The sequence below is a fragment of the Nyctibius grandis genome, chromosome 6 (assembly GCF_013368605.1).
Source record: "Nyctibius grandis isolate bNycGra1 chromosome 6, bNycGra1.pri, whole genome shotgun sequence".
NCBI lineage: Eukaryota > Metazoa > Chordata > Aves > Nyctibiiformes > Nyctibiidae > Nyctibius > Nyctibius grandis.
In genome coordinates this window covers 48,081,701-48,099,870 of record NC_090663.1, presented here as the reverse complement: position 1 = coordinate 48,099,870, position 18,170 = coordinate 48,081,701, and the positions used below count along the sequence as shown (strand labels likewise).

At 33.8% G+C, this 18,170-nt stretch overlaps 1 protein-coding gene across 3 annotated transcripts in view; it reads right to left on the bottom strand.

The window, feature by feature from the left end:
• Positions 1-18,170, bottom strand: part of FSTL5 (follistatin like 5) — a 322,017-nt gene that overhangs the window by 291,619 nt on the left and 12,228 nt on the right. For 2 of the 3 annotated variants that reach the window (XM_068403644.1, XM_068403645.1), the window contains exon 2: positions 8,903-8,933. In XM_068403644.1, coding sequence (XP_068259745.1) covers positions 8,903-8,933 — 31 coding nt within the window. Of the gene's footprint in view, positions 1-8,902; positions 8,937-18,170 lie in introns of all 3 variants that reach the window. The other variant, XM_068403643.1, reaches the window with a different exon arrangement.

Sequence of the window (18,170 nt, the reverse complement as noted above, 5' to 3'; positions counted from 1 at the left end):
ATATGCAAAAATATGTTCCCAATATATAATCAATAGCATTCTAAAGAATTCACAATGAATGCGAAAAGTAATTTAGTTTTAGATGGTATGAGTAAGGAAATTTCTCCTGTGTAACACAAATGTGTCTGTTTTTTCTGCATAAGTGTTCTTAAAAGAAACATTTTATAGCCTATAAACAACACAGAAAACCTCTGTGCAAGTTATGTTGAGAGCTATTAAACTTTAGTCTTATAGATGTACAATAAAAAACAGCAGCATAGTACCTGAATTAAAAAGACATCTATTTACAGATATTTATTTTAAAACAGTGTATGTTAAATAGAATTTACTTCTGAAATACCAGTACGTGTGATCTGTTGCTTCTGAATGTTATGCACTCCTCCTGGACTTCACTTCTCATTTCAGGACAACCCATCCTCTCCTTTAAACACTCCTTCACGAACAGTCTAATTGAACTATTGTCTATATTGTTTTTTAAGTTCATATCTAAAAAACCATGCTTGTAGAGCTTGTAAAGATCCCTGTGTATTGTTAAAAGGATATCTAGGTATATCTTTTTCAGTGATATAAATATCATAGCCTCCTTTTTGTTCAGTAAAAAGGTATCATAAGAGACTATTTTAGATACGCTTATATTGAGATAATACTGAGATCTTCTGATAAAGCAAGGTTTATGCTATAGAAGGATAAAAAAAATAATGAAAGTTACTTTCCCCAAAATTCTAACATTGATTCTTTAGCTATTACACTATATACTTACTTACAAATAAAATGCAAGTTTCTAGTGTAACAACATTATAATAGTTTCTACCATACATTATTTTTGAAAATCTGTTTTAAAAGGGAAACTTCAAAGTGTTAAGATATGAAAATTATCTTGCTTCAACAGTCCACAACACAAAACACAAGTTGCTCTTTCTATCATTCTGATTTGATTATTTTTAGTCATAACAATTGCCTTTTACATCACAAGTACTGTGAAATAACCTGCCCCCACTGGCTATTATGTGCCAAACTTAACTAAGATACCTATGGTACTGCTACAAATCATATTTTCCTCCCCATTACGAGAATGATAAAGTTCTGCAAAGGAGCAGGGTATGCAGAAGAGGTGGGTAACTTTTTAAACCAGTATACCTAAATGCACCAAAGCCATGAGAGCTCTAAGCTTCACATGGAATGACCCATTTTACATTCTTAGATTTCTATTGCTAGCATAATCAAATGAATATTCACTACATTTGGGAAACATGACACGCATAGCCTACAGACACTTCACTAATGTTTATATTATGTATATTAAAGAATCCAAGTATACTTTGTCATTGCATTGCATTCTCTTTATGGATTTAGTGCAAGTCTCCAGTGCTCAAGAGCTAATTCAAATTACTTCATAAAGCCATCTGTGGTTTGTGTACCTCTTTTAAGAAGAAAGAAAGTAAACCAAAGCTAGTATTATTGAAAATACATATCTTTCAGGATATTTCTTCTTTAAAGTGAAATACAGTCTTGTTTTAAGCCCAGAGGAGAATCTTAATATATGAAATTACAAAGCTTTTAGCATTAATTTTTAATTTACAAAACTCAATATTATTAATAATAAAAGAATAGACTAAGTTTAAGAAAGTCATATTCATTAACTCTACTTAGCCTACACCAGAAACAACGCAAGAAACTCTCCAAAACATTTTCAATAGAGTGTTCAAGTTAAACAGTAGCTACTTTTACATGGAAGCTTTTAAACAAAATTTACATGAAAAAAATCAAAAAATTCAGAGTGCTAGTCAAACTGTATTGCTATTCAAAATCTTTTGTGGGTCACACATCATTAAAATTCAGACTACTAATGCATTTAAATTTAAGTAATCAAAATTGCTACATTCATCCTTTGAGTGACTCCTTTAAAGCTAGTAGAGTCTTAACAGGAATGAATATATATTCCACTAAGTATTCAAGAATCCCCCCCACTGCCTCCCTGGCCAGTGCTGAATTGCTCCTCTGATGTATCTGTTCAAATAAAGTGTTTATGCAGTACAGAGAGAAACTTCATGACTACCACTGAACATATTCTCTCTAGTGAAGTTCAAAATGTCTACTTTGAAACAGATTTAACAATTTAACAGAATGGAACCTAAATTCTAGATGGACATGGATGAATTTAAAAAAAAAAATAGATAGAGATACCAGTCTCTTGGTACAAAGCTACTACATACAGAAATAACCCATTCTATCTCTTGTTAGTATAGAGATATCATTTTGCAGAAGAGTTTTTGTCTGGAATTTTGACACAGGCCATTTTTTCCCCTCCAAGTTTCTGAATGGTATGAATATCACATGTGAGAAAAAAAAATGAAGTTAAATGTCCGTTTCTCTGTGATAAAGAAAACCAAAAGAAGAAAGAAATTCTTTGCGCATATAATTCTTAAAGCTCCTAACAAGTCAGATACATATCACATGAATTTCATTCTATTATGAATGCCATAAAACACAATTGGAGTATATTTTTATCTTCATGTTTTCTCCGTTATCATTATATACATATTTCATATGTATATGGTAATATATATGTAATATTTATCAGTAGGTATATCTGTAGTGGTCATCAAGATATGTGCGAGCCCCTCGCACAGCTCTAGATTAGTGGCAGAAATAAGGGATGTGAATTTAAGAAAAATTAGAGACATATCTTGTTATTCAAATTTATTTTCTGAATATACAGTGACAGCTGTGAATTTTTGTGTAATTTGCAGAAACTTCTCAGAGTCATTCTTGTTATTTTGTTTTCTAGTTACTATCTTCTTAGTATACATACTTGTCATAGCACAAGTGGACTTAGAAACTTTGAAGCCAACCAACATGAGGTTAGAAATAACTCCTACACTGAAATATGGACATCATTTGTAACATAACACTCAAGAAATTCTACATGACGCTGCTTATCCCCTGACACTACCATACTAAAACTGCAGACAATTTTCACTGGTATGGCATGTACGTCTGTATTTTAAAACATGGTAAATGCTGCAATCCTGTTATATTTGAACCATGCTATATTCACTTGTTATTACTTGAGTACTGTTAACTTACTTTCTTGCCTAACATGAAGAACATTTACCTCAACATAACAACTGGTGAGTCAAACATACCCTTGCAGTTTACTCTGTTTATCTGCATGACATTACACCGGTAACAAGTCTGACTAGGTTACTGTACAAATACTGTGCTGTGTTCACAGATAGATCTCAAAGCTGGAAATCACATTCATCAATTAATGCTTTTTTAAAATAAATAAGAAAAGCTTCTCACAAAGCTGTGTAGTACCACATTGCTCTTAATGTATACTTTCAAAGTCTGGGTAATTGCACTGTTATCAAAGATACTACCTAGAACTGATATCTGACTCATACACTTCACTTTCTCACAATGAGCTTCAAGTCTATTCAAAAATAAAATTGTAAGATTAACTGTTACATTAAAACTATGTTCACAGATAAAGAGTTTTGTTTCTTTTCAACACATGTCATAATCTGACTCTGAACTAACTCAGAACCTGGAAAAAAAAAAAGACATTTTTAAAATGTTAATCATGCTAAAGCCATTCCAAGATAATAATAAATAAATAAAACCCCATAACATTCATTTATTAACACTGTGTCTGTGGGTCTCTTGTAAGAGCATGGAAATGAAAAGGAATGGAGAATTGTTGGGGTGGAAGACAGAGCTGCATTTCTTATTGAAATCCTTAAGTGACAGAAGAGATTTGAGTTTCAGTTGACTAGGCTTTAGAGGAGAATGGAATAGGATAAAGGGGATAGTATTTGGTACACTTAATTCACACAGTCCTCATACCACCTCTTAAAAGTTTATTCACTCAGGTAAACTGGAACATAACAATAAAGAAAAGAACATCAGAACAAAGAACACTGTAGGTCAGATTATTTAGCAGCTTCATTCCAACGAAAACAACAGTGTTGGACAAACATTTACTAACCTGCCAGCTGTTACGTATATTCTGTAAAATACTACATTTTTTTCTGATATGTACTGCTCTACCAGAGAAGGATTACTATAGTGTAACAAACTAAACCTTTAATCAATTCAGTCCAGGAGGACTGCAGTTCAGATTGTAACCATAGTCACATAATACAAGTCTGTTGAAATACAAGTTTAGAATAATTTGATTGAGCAGACATAATGAGTGACTGGATACATTACAGAAAGTAATGAAGTGCATTTTTTGCCATAGTTAATTGGTTTAACATAATATAAGATGCTGATGCCATGTATTCTGCATCAGAACATACACAGCTTTGTCCATTACCAAAAATAATAACAGCCAGCCATATTGCAGGATAGACATAACAGTTTGCTCACCTGTGGGCATTTGAGAGTATCTCAAGATAAGTTGTCACTTCTAAAAGTTATTGCTTTAATTAAGGCCTTACTGGTTTTGTCCTTAAATTCTTTCAATTTTGTACAGTCTTAAGCTTTTCTCACTCCTTTTTGTCTTACATTTATCATTGTATACAAAAAGACTACACCACCAATCTAGAAGCCCAGACAAGGCCACAAGTGTTGCGCAGGTATGTTAACTTTTTAAGGAGTAAAAAGCAAGTAAGATATGTGACACCCATATGGTATCCACTTTATTTTTGGTAGCTAAAGATCATAAAAGGAACAGATGTTAATGATATCAGAAGAGCCTGGCAATATGCTCACAATAATAAAGAACTGTATTTTTGAAACTGATCTGTGAGTCAACAATGATTTCACATTCAGATTATTAAGGTAAATATAAAATAAGAAGGACTGAATACAATTAGAAACTCAGGTTGTAATTAAAATACTCTCAGTCAAAATTCTTCTGTTTCGTTTTGGGTGTTAATGACATTCAAAGCTCAGATCAACAGTAGCTAGCAAAAATTTTAGCAGTATACTATACAGTCAGTCTCTAAAGTGTACTTAACTAAAGTAAAATTGTTCAAGTTAATATAATTCAAATTATTTACACGCACATTTTGCAAATGCTATGAAAAGTGTATGCTTTCCAAATCTTATTTGGAGCAATTTTTGTATCTTTCAGTAACTGTTCTTTAAGTTGAGAAACAAATAGCCAAAGTTACACCAGTTGCGTACAGTATCATCTCATTGTTCAATATCAGCAAAAGAACTACCTTACTCTCAGCCTAAATTCAAAACTGGTTTTTAGCTTTTTTTATTCTGATAGATTTTATCTGGTTTTGCTGTCGTTTTTTAGAAACATATATTACATACTGCTTTTCTATACTGAAATTAATTTTTAGTTCTTGAAAAAGAAAATTATTGTACTGTAATGCAAAATAACTGTGACTGAGTTTGGGAACTGATCGTCTGAAACATTACCAGTTAACTGAAATATTTTATGACTACTTATTACCAGTGTGCCCATGCTTTTTCTGAGCAAAGGAATTTGAAGACTGGCAAAAAGCTGGTGTGTGTCACTAGTCAGCCCTCTGATTCTTCAGAAATAAACGTTGTCCAGAATAATGTTGTCAGAAACAATTTCCACTTTAAAGTTTGTGATGTACTTTATTAAAAGCACCTGAAAGTCTCCAAAGTTAAGCATAAACTGGGAAGAATATTCTGCACGCTGCTTAAATACAACACAAATTCTGATATTGCCAAACATATTTCCAATTCATCGCAAATATATCTATTTTATTATCCACTATAGGTTTGGAATAAAATGTTCATTTGTCTGAAGGAGTTAACACTGGGAAAGAGATGTAAAGAAGGTCAAATTGTGACTCCAAACCAGCAAGTAAAATTTAGTAAGGTTTTAGTTGGTGATTGTTTGCCTTGTTCCTTCTTTCATGTTAAAAACATGTGCTATGAAACTAATTTCATTTTTATTTTTCACTGGTGATAATGATTTTCATGCAGGAAAAATTATCAGAAGTATAAGGAAGTTTGCCAGTGTACACTAAAATTTTGAAGTGTTAACATATTATTTACATAAAAGCAGTGTTTATTTTTTCTCAAACAGTGTACACAAAGTTCTGTTATTCATTAAATGAAACAAGAAAAAGAATATCACAGATCAGAGAGAGATGGGATTAGTATCAGAACAAGGCATGTTTGAGTTTTGGCTTCTATTTTGGTGTGATTGACTTGGCTGCTGACAGCAGAAGTAACAGATGGGAAAAACAAGTGGGCCAGGAAAAGGTCAGAAGAAAAAACAAACACTACAAAACAATAACATCATTACTAAAATATGAATAGGAATCAGATTTATTTTATAGCAATAAATGAAATAAAATGAAAAATTAGTAGGCATTTAGTATATAGTAAAAGGTATAGAATGAAGCTTGTTACTTATGTCTTGATCCTGCTGAAGTCAAAAGGCATTTGACTTTAATTCTGCTGCAATATCCTCCTCTTATAAAAATACAATCTTAAAGAAATACTGGATAAAAATTAGATACTGAATTACTGATATCAGTGGAAGTTATGAGGCACACCAGAGACTTCAGAGTTTCATTTGGTAGGGATGTTTAACATGGGCTGTAATTTTCCTCTGAATTAAGAAGGCAACGTTGGTTCTGAAAGTTTCAGAATATTTAAGGAACCACAGAAAATGTTTTTGTCCTTTTACTGTATACAGTAACTTCCATATGCAGAGAGTGTAAGGAATACTGTTAGAACCTTGTCCTGAGAACCTGACGATAATTTACCTACCTCACAAGAACATGTACAGAGAACAACACATTTAGATACTGCATGTGAAGGGTAGATGCTCATTGACAATGCAGGAACATTTATGCTGAAACATTAATTTTGCCTTGTTTCATCCAAACTAACCAGTATTTTAAGCAGAAAAACTTTCAACATCTTATATGCCATAGCTACTAGTGAAATAAAAATACCTTTCTGAAAGTTCGCAGTGACATCGAAAAAAAAACACATGAAAACAAATAAGAAATTTAAAGAATATGAAAAGAGAAGGCCAAAAAGAACCAACTGCAAAACAAACCCCAAAAAATCTTCGAGCAATTAAGCATATCTGTATATATAGAAGAGTAGAATAATTTTTCCAAAGCCTACCCTGTGTGTTAGTAGTCTTTCAGATCACTGAAATTTTCAAAGTTGAATGGTCAGTTTAGGCAGAGACATGTACAGCATGCAGGAAATTTAGTAGATTACAAATTTCCTCAAGAGATGTTATGGATATAATCACAACAAATTTTGTGCAGCTGAGCACTGATTTCACTGCCTGTTTGGAGGTAATGGATATCTCCTTTCAAGTAGAGTTTAATGCTTTGCTTTGGCTGTGGTTGCGGGCAATATTTTATAAGCCTTTGAAAATCGTTTCTGTGGTTTGTTAACTAAACTAACAGTTAATGAATATGATGGGCACTCCCAACTATCTCATTATTTTGTTCCTACTTCTGTTTGTTCCTGACATATATACCACAATGACCATACACCTGGCAACTGGGCGCGGTGGGGAGGGAATGTCAAACACCATAATATAACCAAAATAAACCATAAAAATCCACAAGAATGGCCAATCTAAGTATCCTTCTTTGTAGATAGAGGCTTAAAGTTTGTAATTTCTGTAAAATTAAGTATTCACAAATATCTTATTTCTGTAGTTTAATCTGAGCTTTCACAATCTTTTCTATAATTTGTATTGTCATAAGACAAGAAAGGTTTTTGAACAATACATCATGGATACACTCGCTACATCTAGAGATTATTCAACTTTATATTGTTTTACCTCAGAAAAGAAATTCTAAATCACAAACTGGTTGAAACTGAAGGTTGTTTTTTTTTTGTTCATTTTACCATGCACACTTTTCAAATGAAGGACCATAGGTCCTTCAGATGATGTAATTTATCATATCATCATGAACAACGTAATTGTCCTGACACAACTCCAAACAACCATCAGATGTAGTTTGCCTTTAGAGGCCTGTGTATAGCCCTAGTGTGAGGGAAAGCAAGGAAATTGAGATTAGAGAGTACTGTGATACATAAATAACTGAATTAAGAATAGCTAACTCAGGTGATTGGATTAAGCATTGCTTCCTAAGGCAATAAAAAAGATATAGGTTAGTTTGCCACTTAATTCCTCCTTTCTTTGTAACCATTAACTGGTATTCTTTTGTCTTCTACCTTCCCTTTGCTTTCCTTTTTAAAGTACCTCATAGCTCTACCTCTGTAAGCAACTACATTATCAAGACACTATCTTTGCCTCTATTGGCAATTTTGCCTTTCATTGCTTGCTTAGTAAAATTTTAACCAAGAGATTTGGGTGTTCTGTCTCTTAACAGACGTTATATTAGAAAGAATACTGAAATCTGCTATTTGGGTTTCTGATCTCTTTTATCTTGATACAAGCCTGTTTCTTTAACCTGGAAAATCTGTTTCATTTAGTGCTTAGCCACTGGCATAGAGTAAGGTGCAGTGAAAGTATAAAAAAAAAGTATGCAAAATCCACAGATGACAGTAGTTTTGCAAGACAGCCTACTAAGGACATGATTAATTTGTGTATAAATTGGAATCACATCCAATTACAGATTTACTAAATGGAAAGGAAGAAGCTAAAGTTACAGTACTGATGTTTCATTGAAGTATAATAAGCATCCATATTTGAGGTCACAAACTTAGTGAGAAGCTATGCAGCCCACTCCACCCAGAGTACCTCAGTGAGCCTTGTTCATCTCCAGCAGAGTTCCAAAAATAGTAGCTTATGCACTTACTTTCTACATTTCATCCCCCTTTCCTGGATATATTTTTGTCATTTCAAATACCAAAACACTCAGCAAATAATCTGTCTGGATAATTTTTTACCAATAATGGATGTTAGATTTGTGATAATTACAAGAATCTCCACATTTTGAAAATAATTAGCACTTACCTTTATTTCTTGAGATTTCCTGATTCTTTTCCTGCTGCAATTAAAAGTAGAAAAATATATTATTTACAGAATTAGTTACCACAAAAAACATAGACATACAGATCCAAGAGTCTTTGTCTAGTTCATCCTCCTTCCTGCTCCAATACAAAACCAGCTATGCTTCGTCTGCTGCAGAAAGATTACTATATAACTTGTTTTTAAACTCCCCTAGTATTTTGCACATTTTTTGTCACAATGGCAGTGATTAAGCACTGGATCACATCGTCCAGAGAGGCTGTCCAGTCTTTGTCACTTTACCTCTATCTTGGGAGATGCTCCTAATTGAACTGAACAAGACCCTGTGTAACCTGATGTAATTTTGAAGTTACATCTGCTTTAAGCAACTGGTTCAATTAAGCAACCATAGGGACCACTGCCAGTCTAAATTATTCCATGATATGAATAGAATGTTCCAGAACCTTGTAAGCTCTGGAGCGGTGTATAACTGTCCTCTGTTTCATCCTGAATAAAACTTTGCCAAATTACCCTCAGCTACTATATTTTTTTCATATTTTTCCTGACTTGCTTGCATCACAGTGAAGATAGAAAACATTTCATCTTTAAAGCAAAACAAAGTCATCTTCTCTTGGTTCAATTTTCCAGTCTTCTTTTTCTATTTTTAACAATTTTTTAACATGTGCCGCCTAAAGTATTCCCATATTCCAATTCAGGATTGTTTAGAACTAAGGATTTTTTTAAATACATTGGCTCTATAACTGCATCAGCAACACATAGCATATATTGACATATTTCAAAATAACGTTTCCCTTCCAAAAAGCCAGTATGACACAGCTGATTCACAGTCAAGTTTTTTGACTATGATCCTCTTAGGTGTTAGTCTCAAATTTTGTAAATATTTATAGAACAAACTTGTTAATCAGAGATCGTGAAAAAGGTACTTGCTTTAATCATGTTAAATGTGTTGACTTACTGCCATCAAGCTAACAAAGCAGCACTGCATCAAAAATTACTTATGAAAAAAACATTTGTTTTGGAGTTATTAACTCAAAAGTTTTAAATGGTTGAAATTTATCATTTTACAATTTTGAACTAAAAAATAAGTCAATGCAATACTTTATTGAAAACACACAAGCATTTCCAGCCACAAGCTTCCTATAAATATACATTCTGATAATTGTTCAGAAAACTTTTTACCTGTTGCAATTTTACTTGCACAGCAATTCTTCTACAACAGTTTCTGAATAATTAAGTCTAAGTGTTCCTGAAGTTATTTCTTTTTTATTTGAACAACTATTTATTAACCTATATTTTCTAGTTATATTACTTGTTTCACATGCTAAAATATGGAATGAAAATCCATTTGCAAATTAATGGTATATTTACATAGTAACTTATTTTTTAAGCAGCTTATTTCTTAAATGTTTTACTACCCATATTCTAAAACATGACAATGTCTTACAAAAGAGCCTGATTTCCCTGCTTAGGTCTTAGTAGTAAAAACTCATTCATAAGAAAGAAACAAGTAAATACACAACTGAAATTGAAAAAAAAAAAAGAAAAAAAAAGCAAAAAGCGGTAAGTTCATTATTTCTGTTTACCAAAGGACTCACTCTGAATACTCTGAAACTACAACTAAATTTGACAGCTCTTGTGTTTATTCATTCTGATTTCACTGTCTGACAGACATCCTGTTGTTTGCCTGGCAAACATTAAAGAATTATTTCCCACTCAAGCAATAGCTGCTACCATAGCATGTTCTCTTAATTGAATTTTTAAGTTTATTTTATCTTCTGATTGAGAAGTTATTTCTTCAGAAATGCTGAAGTCCATGTAACATGAAAGTTCGAAAGTACATAACAGAAGAAGTTTTCCTTAGTAGCACACTTGTACGTAACTGCATGTATTCACTAAACACCTTCATATCACCTCCATGAGAATAAACACAGTAAACTATTTGCTGCATAACCTGATAGGCAGTGTTAAGTGTACACTGAGCTAGTTGTCTTCAATGACATTAGAAAATCCTGTGAGAATTTACTCAAGGCAGTAATCTGTCGCCAAAATTTCAAAATTTGATTTTACAAAATAGTTGCTCAGAAATGCTCTTTGCTTTGTGCACTGCAATTCTTCAAATATTTGCTGCTTTATAAGTTTATGTTAGTAAAAATGGCTTTGGGAATAGGCTAAATGCAAAACACTTCTAAATTTCTTTTTCTGTTACAGGATATGTTTTCTTTAATTTGAACAAAAAGAAGAAATCAGATAACTTTTGTTTTGCTTTTGTTACAATTTATAAGGGGCATTTTTAACATTCTATAACATTGATAACAAAGAGAGTGTACTGATTACACTTCAGTACTAATTGTGCTGTTTTATTCTGTCTACGTACACCAAGGATTTGTAATTATGGTGCCTGTATCAGGTTCATTTGGTCTTAAATGAAAGGATTGAGAGCAGCCCTGAGGAGAAGGACTTGGGGCTGATGGTTGATGAGAAGCTCAACATGAGCCAGCAATGTGCACTTGCAGCCCAGAAAGCCAACCATATCCTGGGCTGCATCAAAAGCAGCATGGCCAGCAGGTTGAGGGAGGTGATTCTGCCCCTCTACTCTGCTCTCGTGAGACCCCACCTGGAGTCCTGCATCCAGCTCTGGGGCCCCCAACATAAGAAGGACATGGACCTGTTGGAGCGAGTCCAGAGGAGGGCCACGAAGATGATCAGTGGGCTGGAGCACCTCTCCTATCAAGACAGGCTGAGAGAGTTGGGGCTCTTCAGACTGGAGAAGAGAAGGCTCCGGGGACACCTTCTAGCAGCCTTCCAGTACCTGAAGGGGGCCTACAGGAAAGCGGGAGAGGGACTTTTTAAAAGGGCATGTACTGATAGGATGAGGGGTAATGGTTTTAAACTGAGAGTAGTTTTAGATTAAATCTTAGGAAGAAATTCTTGACTGTGAGGGTGGTGAGACACTGGAACAGGTTGCCCTGAGAAGCTGTGGATGCCCCCTCCCTGACAGTGTTCAAGGCCATGTTGGATGGGGCTTGATCAACCTGGTGTAGTGGAAAGGTGTCCCTGTCCATGGCAGGGGGGTTGGAACTAGATGATCTTTAAGGTCCCTTCCAACGCAAATTATTCTATGATTCTATGAATTATGTCCATATTTTATGTAGAAACCTATGGAAAGAAGTTAATGTCTACACCAATACATATGCTTTTTAATAGTATAGCTTTTGATAGCATTTTTCCCAGTTACCATGCAAATAATTTCAGAATGAGGTTTATGACCTTTTTTTTGAGTAATATAGAAAAATAACAGAATCACAGAATCATCTTGGTTGGAAAGGACCTTTAGGATCATTGAGTCCAACCATTAACCTAACACTACCAAGTCAACCACTAAAAAATATCCCTAAACACCACATCTACTTGTCTTTTAAATACCTCCAGGGATGGTGACTCCACCACTTCCCTGGGCAGCCTGTTCCACTGCTTGACAAACCTTTCAGGGAAGAAATTTTTCCTGATATCCAAACTAAACCTCCCCTAATGCAACTTGAGGTCGTTTCCTCTCATCCTATCGCTTATTACCTGGGAGAAGAGACCAGCACCCTCCTTGCTACAACCACTTTTCAGGTACTTGTATGCAGCAATAAGGTCTCCCCTCAGCCTCCTTTTCTCCAGGCTAAACAACCCCAGTTCCCTCAGCCGCTCCTCATGAGACTTGTTCTCCAGACCCTTCACCAGCTTCGTTGCCCTTCTTTGGACTCTTTCCAGCACCTCAATGCCAACCTGAAACTATTTCTGTGTACTCACATAGCTCTACCAAGGAGCTCTACATAAACTCTACCAAGGAGATTTGAAATTGATGAAAAGATAAAAGCTATAATCAATAATACAAAAGTATTTTATAATTCATAGGGACATAGAAATATTTAGCTACCATTAACTTAAAAAATGAGGCCATCTAATCTACAAACAACTAAAATATATTGTTTCAACTTTTCTCATTTTGTAAAATAATATGGGTAGTGGTGCAATATCTGTGTTGTTCCCTGCAACCTGATCGTACAAATCTAAGTCAATGACTTTTTTCTTATTGTTTCAAAACAAAGAAATGTGTCAAAACCTGTACCTATCTGAAAGGTACTTTTTCAAATTTCTCCATGATTACATTAAACATATGGTAAGATATTAAAAAACAAAACAAAAAAAAAAGGAAAGAAAAAAAAAGTACTTCTGCCTTTACTGACCATAAAATATGGTGTACTAGACTGTAAGCTTTTTCATGTATGTGCTTCATGTTTCCTAAATACAATGAATGGTATTTCTGGAAATGCAGGATATGATATGACAGGCTGAATTTACAAGTAACTCTAAAGCTCTGATTTTCATGCCATTCTGATTTTCATGCTGTACTAAAACTAAAACAATAGTTTTAGTATTGCTTAACTCCTTTGATGTTTCTTTTAAATTACAGTCAGCATTTGGTTTAGAAGATCTATCTAGTACTTTCTCCTAGTCTTCACAAAGGATAATTTGGTTTTATTTTCATTTTATATCTCTTTAGAAATCAGAGAGTGAAACTTAGACTTTAACAGGTCAGTGTAAAGTCAGTGGAATCTTATTGATGATAAACACTCTGTGCTTATTACAAAAAAAATAAAAGGATTTAGAACCAAGATGTAGCCAAGTTACATTAGCATTCATATACTACAATTTATAGGCTCCATGAACAGTGTTTAGTCCCACAAAGCTCACTAGTCTTTTTTTCCCTTCGTTTACTTTGCAATAGAAGAATGGAATCTTTTTCCAACAAAGCTACAAAGCCTATAATGTCTGCTGCTTACACTACAATAAGTAGATTCTGAAGACTTAATCCAAGCATTGGTTACTAGATCAGATAAACCCTGTAGGAAAGCAATCTTAAAAATCAAATCTTGGTATCAAAGGAAAACAGAAACTAAAAAGGATAAGACTTTTCAGGGAGAATGGAGTGCAACAAGCTCAGCAAAGTTAGAAGAGAAAGGAAAACGACTCAGATGAAATTTTAAAATTTTAAAAAACTTTTTTTTTAAATGGAATATCTTAAGATTTCAGTGACTTCAAAAAAAACAAATTTCGAGAAAAGAAGGCATTAGCTGAAAATATCTTTTATTCTCTTTGAGGACTATTTTTTTTAGTATCTTTATTTTCTTTAATTTCAACTGAAGATTTTTGAGCAGCTTTACATGGCTTAGTTTTCTCAAAAGACTCCAGTTTTACTTTTAAGCTGCCATTCAATCTACTAAGAAAAAACATGCTAGTAGATCATAGACCAGCCTCTGTGTGATATGCCTTGTGCCAGCAAGACCCTTGGTAGCAGCAAAGTGCATCCAGATAGAAAGAGAAGTCTGTACACCTCAAGTTATTTCAAGATTAATCAGTGATTAGACTGGGTGTAGCATCTCTGAACTTTGAAATTAACATTCTGCCTAGAGAAAGCTTGCCATAATATTAGACTGTTCAACTGAAAACACAAACTTAAAAAATATAGAAAAAATTATACTGAAGGTGCATAAAATATAGATTATTATTATTAAAACATAAAGTATATGAATTAATATGTGTAGAAAACCACTAAGCAGCAATGACTTAGGTTAGTGAGCAAATGTTATAAGCATCTATAATTAGGAAAATTCAGTTCAGATGCTAAGGGAAACAGGAATCGCTCTTCCTGGTGGGAAACACAAACAAATAAACAAACCTCTCAGAGTTCTGGAACATGAGAGAGGTAAACAAACAATTGTTCGTCACAACCGATATTTCACCTTGCATTTGTGCAGCATGTTAGGGTTTTGACGCTAGTTGGCCAGAAAATAAAAAATTTCTACCCATACGCTATTAGAAAACATGTAAATGCTCAAACATCATTGTATTAAGTAAAACGTACTAATTCTGTGCAAACACTGTCATGTGGAGGAGTTAATAAACCTGCCTTTACACACATTTCTGTTATTTTTATCCTGTATAGAATTATGATATATAAACAAAATATTGTCACCTCACTTGTTAACAATAAAAGAAATTATATATATTTACTGTCTAAATAACACTGGAATGATTACATGAACCACAATATTATATTGTTATCTATTGCTACGAGTCATCTGTAAGCAGAACAAATCATCTTGCATCCCAAGATTTTTAATCTGTTTCAATATAGCAAAATAGGTTTGAATTTAACAGTCTCCAACCAAATTAAGCAGACAAGTTGCATGGCTTTACATGGTTTTGTGTTGCCTCATATTGTATCAGCCTGATGAAATGTATAGATGCAGAACATACCAGAACTATAAAGAAACCCTTCTTGTGGGTCCAACAGACTGAATTCAATGTAAACTTTTCAAAGCACAGTGGATGAAAGTGGAGAAAATGTCGAATTTTCTGCTATGTTTGTGGACTGAAAAAGGTCATGGATGGCTGACCACACAAATCACTGGTTTGGCAAATCATAAGTTATAAACTATTTGCAATATATATCAAACTAGGCTCTGTAAAGAAACTCATTTAAATATACACCAAAATGCTCTTGCAAGGTAAAAAATCTCCTTTTCTAGTGTTATTTTCTCTTTGCCTTGATAGTATCAATAGCTCTTAAAACATTCTAACATTTTGACATCATCATTGTTCAGAAATGACGTTTGGTAAATAATGTTGGCATAGTATCAAATTTTATTTAGAAAAAGGGCTTCATATTAGCAATAAGGGGAGTAGAGCAGGATGGTCAAAGGGACTCTTAATGTACAGTGATTCCAAAGAAGGTGTACAGGTATTTATAAATAAGACCAGAGCTGATCTGTAAAGGTAGATAATGTTCTAGGACTAACAAAATCCACCAGCCATTTTAGAAACAAAGCTAGTTTCTTAGCCCCTCTTAAATATGTATTATGTGCATTCTGTTTGTTTTTTCCCTTTTTGAAAGGAGAAGAGTTGGTATTTATAAACCATGGATGTTGCACATAGAAGCACATTGTCTTCAACTTAATTCTGTGTTTTAAAAAGACAAACTACATGCTTGTATTGAATCTAGAACCTCACTCATCTCTCTGCCTGAATCATCTGCCAAGGATCTGGGTATATGTCTGCCAGAGTGGTCTAGGAATAAAGAGAAGCCTTATTTCTTTCTTGCAAAACTCAGGCAAAGTCTCCTTTTCCATGCTGGCTGTATTTAAAAAGTAGCTGCTGAATTAATGGAATTTTTTAAATAAACAAAGTGCTAATTAGTCTAAAACATATGGTAGATTGTCCTTGACATGTGTCAAAAATTAAAAATAAACATAAACCACTAATTACAGAAACTCTGATGAAAGAAGGAGTGCAAATTTATTTTCTGGATTAACATTTTATAATAAAAGTTTATCATTAGTCATGTCATAAAATGTAGTTAAAATGCAGAAAATTAGTTTTCTATTCATTACCTTTCATGTTCATTCTGCAGTGGGGGTACTTTGTTACTATATAGTAACTTTAAAAAAATAACTAAAGGAATGATTGTTATTAAAGGTAGTATTACATTGAGAGAGGTACCAAGATCATCATTTCTACCATGTTGTTAAAACATATGGTAGTTGAACAACAACATATTAGCTTATATTAATACAACAGCTTTAATTACAAGAAATCTGAATTATAAATGTACAGAAACTTTTTATTTATGGATGAAATAGTAGCATGGTCACAGCCATAGAGAGCAAGTGCACATACAGGACAAGACAATCTGCTAAACTATTCTCAGAAACAATTTGATCAATGACATTATGCTGAACATTTGTGTTTCAAAAAAGTTTCACAGAAATCAGACTTCATCAGACTCTCAGCAACTGCAGTACAATTGTAATTTAAACTAAAACCGCATGCAATCAGAAGCAACAACATTTACATTTGTAAAGTTATTCTGATCCATTTTACTGTTGCTCTTGCCAGAACACTATTTACTACAGAGAGGTTTGTAATTTAATGTTTGCAGCAGAATTCTTGCACAGATATACTGCATACACAGCTCAGTCTTGTTAGAGATTGCCAGTGTTTATGGCAGTAAATTCTGGGAAAATAATATGCCACAGGTTGTTCCCGTATCAATTAACGCATCACATGAATGTAAGGTTGTGTGAAGGAAACAAGATGCAGAGCAATGTGGCTAGGCAGAAATAAGGAAAAATATAAAGCTGTTGAAATTTTTAGAATTAATGACATTACCAAGATTAGATATTACTAGATATTGCAGTCTTAGGGTAAGCCTTAGAGGCCTCTGGAGAAAATTTGATGAAGTCTTGAATTCATGAACCTGTATGAAAGGGACCCAACAGTATTTGGGAAGCCTAGATAGAAGAGTGAATGATCTGTTTCATTAAAAACAAAAGAACAACAAAAAACGCAGCCACAGAGGTGGGGGGAACTGTGAAATCTGTGGATATGTTTCTTGGTTTGCTGATTTAGATCGCCGAGGAATATGAAGAACAATCATGGCAGATCTGGGAAGGGGAGAAGAAATAAAGATATGCAAAAGTTCCACATCATCTTGTCTATGCCTACATACTTTTAAAGAAAACTATCTCTAGACTAGGCTTCAAAAAAGCATGCTCTTTCTTCTGTCCACTTTCCAGCCACAGAAGTTCTACACAAAGGCTAATCCACAGTTTTGCTATTTAGGCATGTCTGACCGTTCATTAAAACAAATCACCTAGACATCTTGGTAGGGCACATACTAGTCTTAAAGAAAGCCTTGGACCGTGTAAAGCAGAGCAGACAAAGCCCTCATTCTCAAGGTGAAACAATTGCTCTGGGCTAAAGGTACAGTCTAACTCCTAATGTTCTTCAGTACCAACTGCACTGAAGTAGCTTCATGCTTATGTCACAGTAACATTGTATACACCAAATAGATTTCTAGAAACCTGATTATGTTCTACAGAATAATATTTCTTTTCCAAAATGGGCAGAGAGAGAGAAAGATTAATGCATTTTAAAAGCAATGATTCTTCTGGTAGAATTGTTCATGATACATGTGGACACATTTCCTAAAACTGCTGCCAAGTGTAAGAAGACCTGAGTACAGCAGGCTGCAGATAGCTCCCAAGGGAAGTAAGCACCCTAGAGTTAGGCCTATATGCCCTGATTACTATTGCAGTTAAAAACAAGCTGAGAAGTAGTTTTTATTTTTATCTTCAAAATTCAAGGATTCTCATTTCACTAAATCATTGCTTTTTAGTAACATTGCAAGGTTTTCTATTGTCTT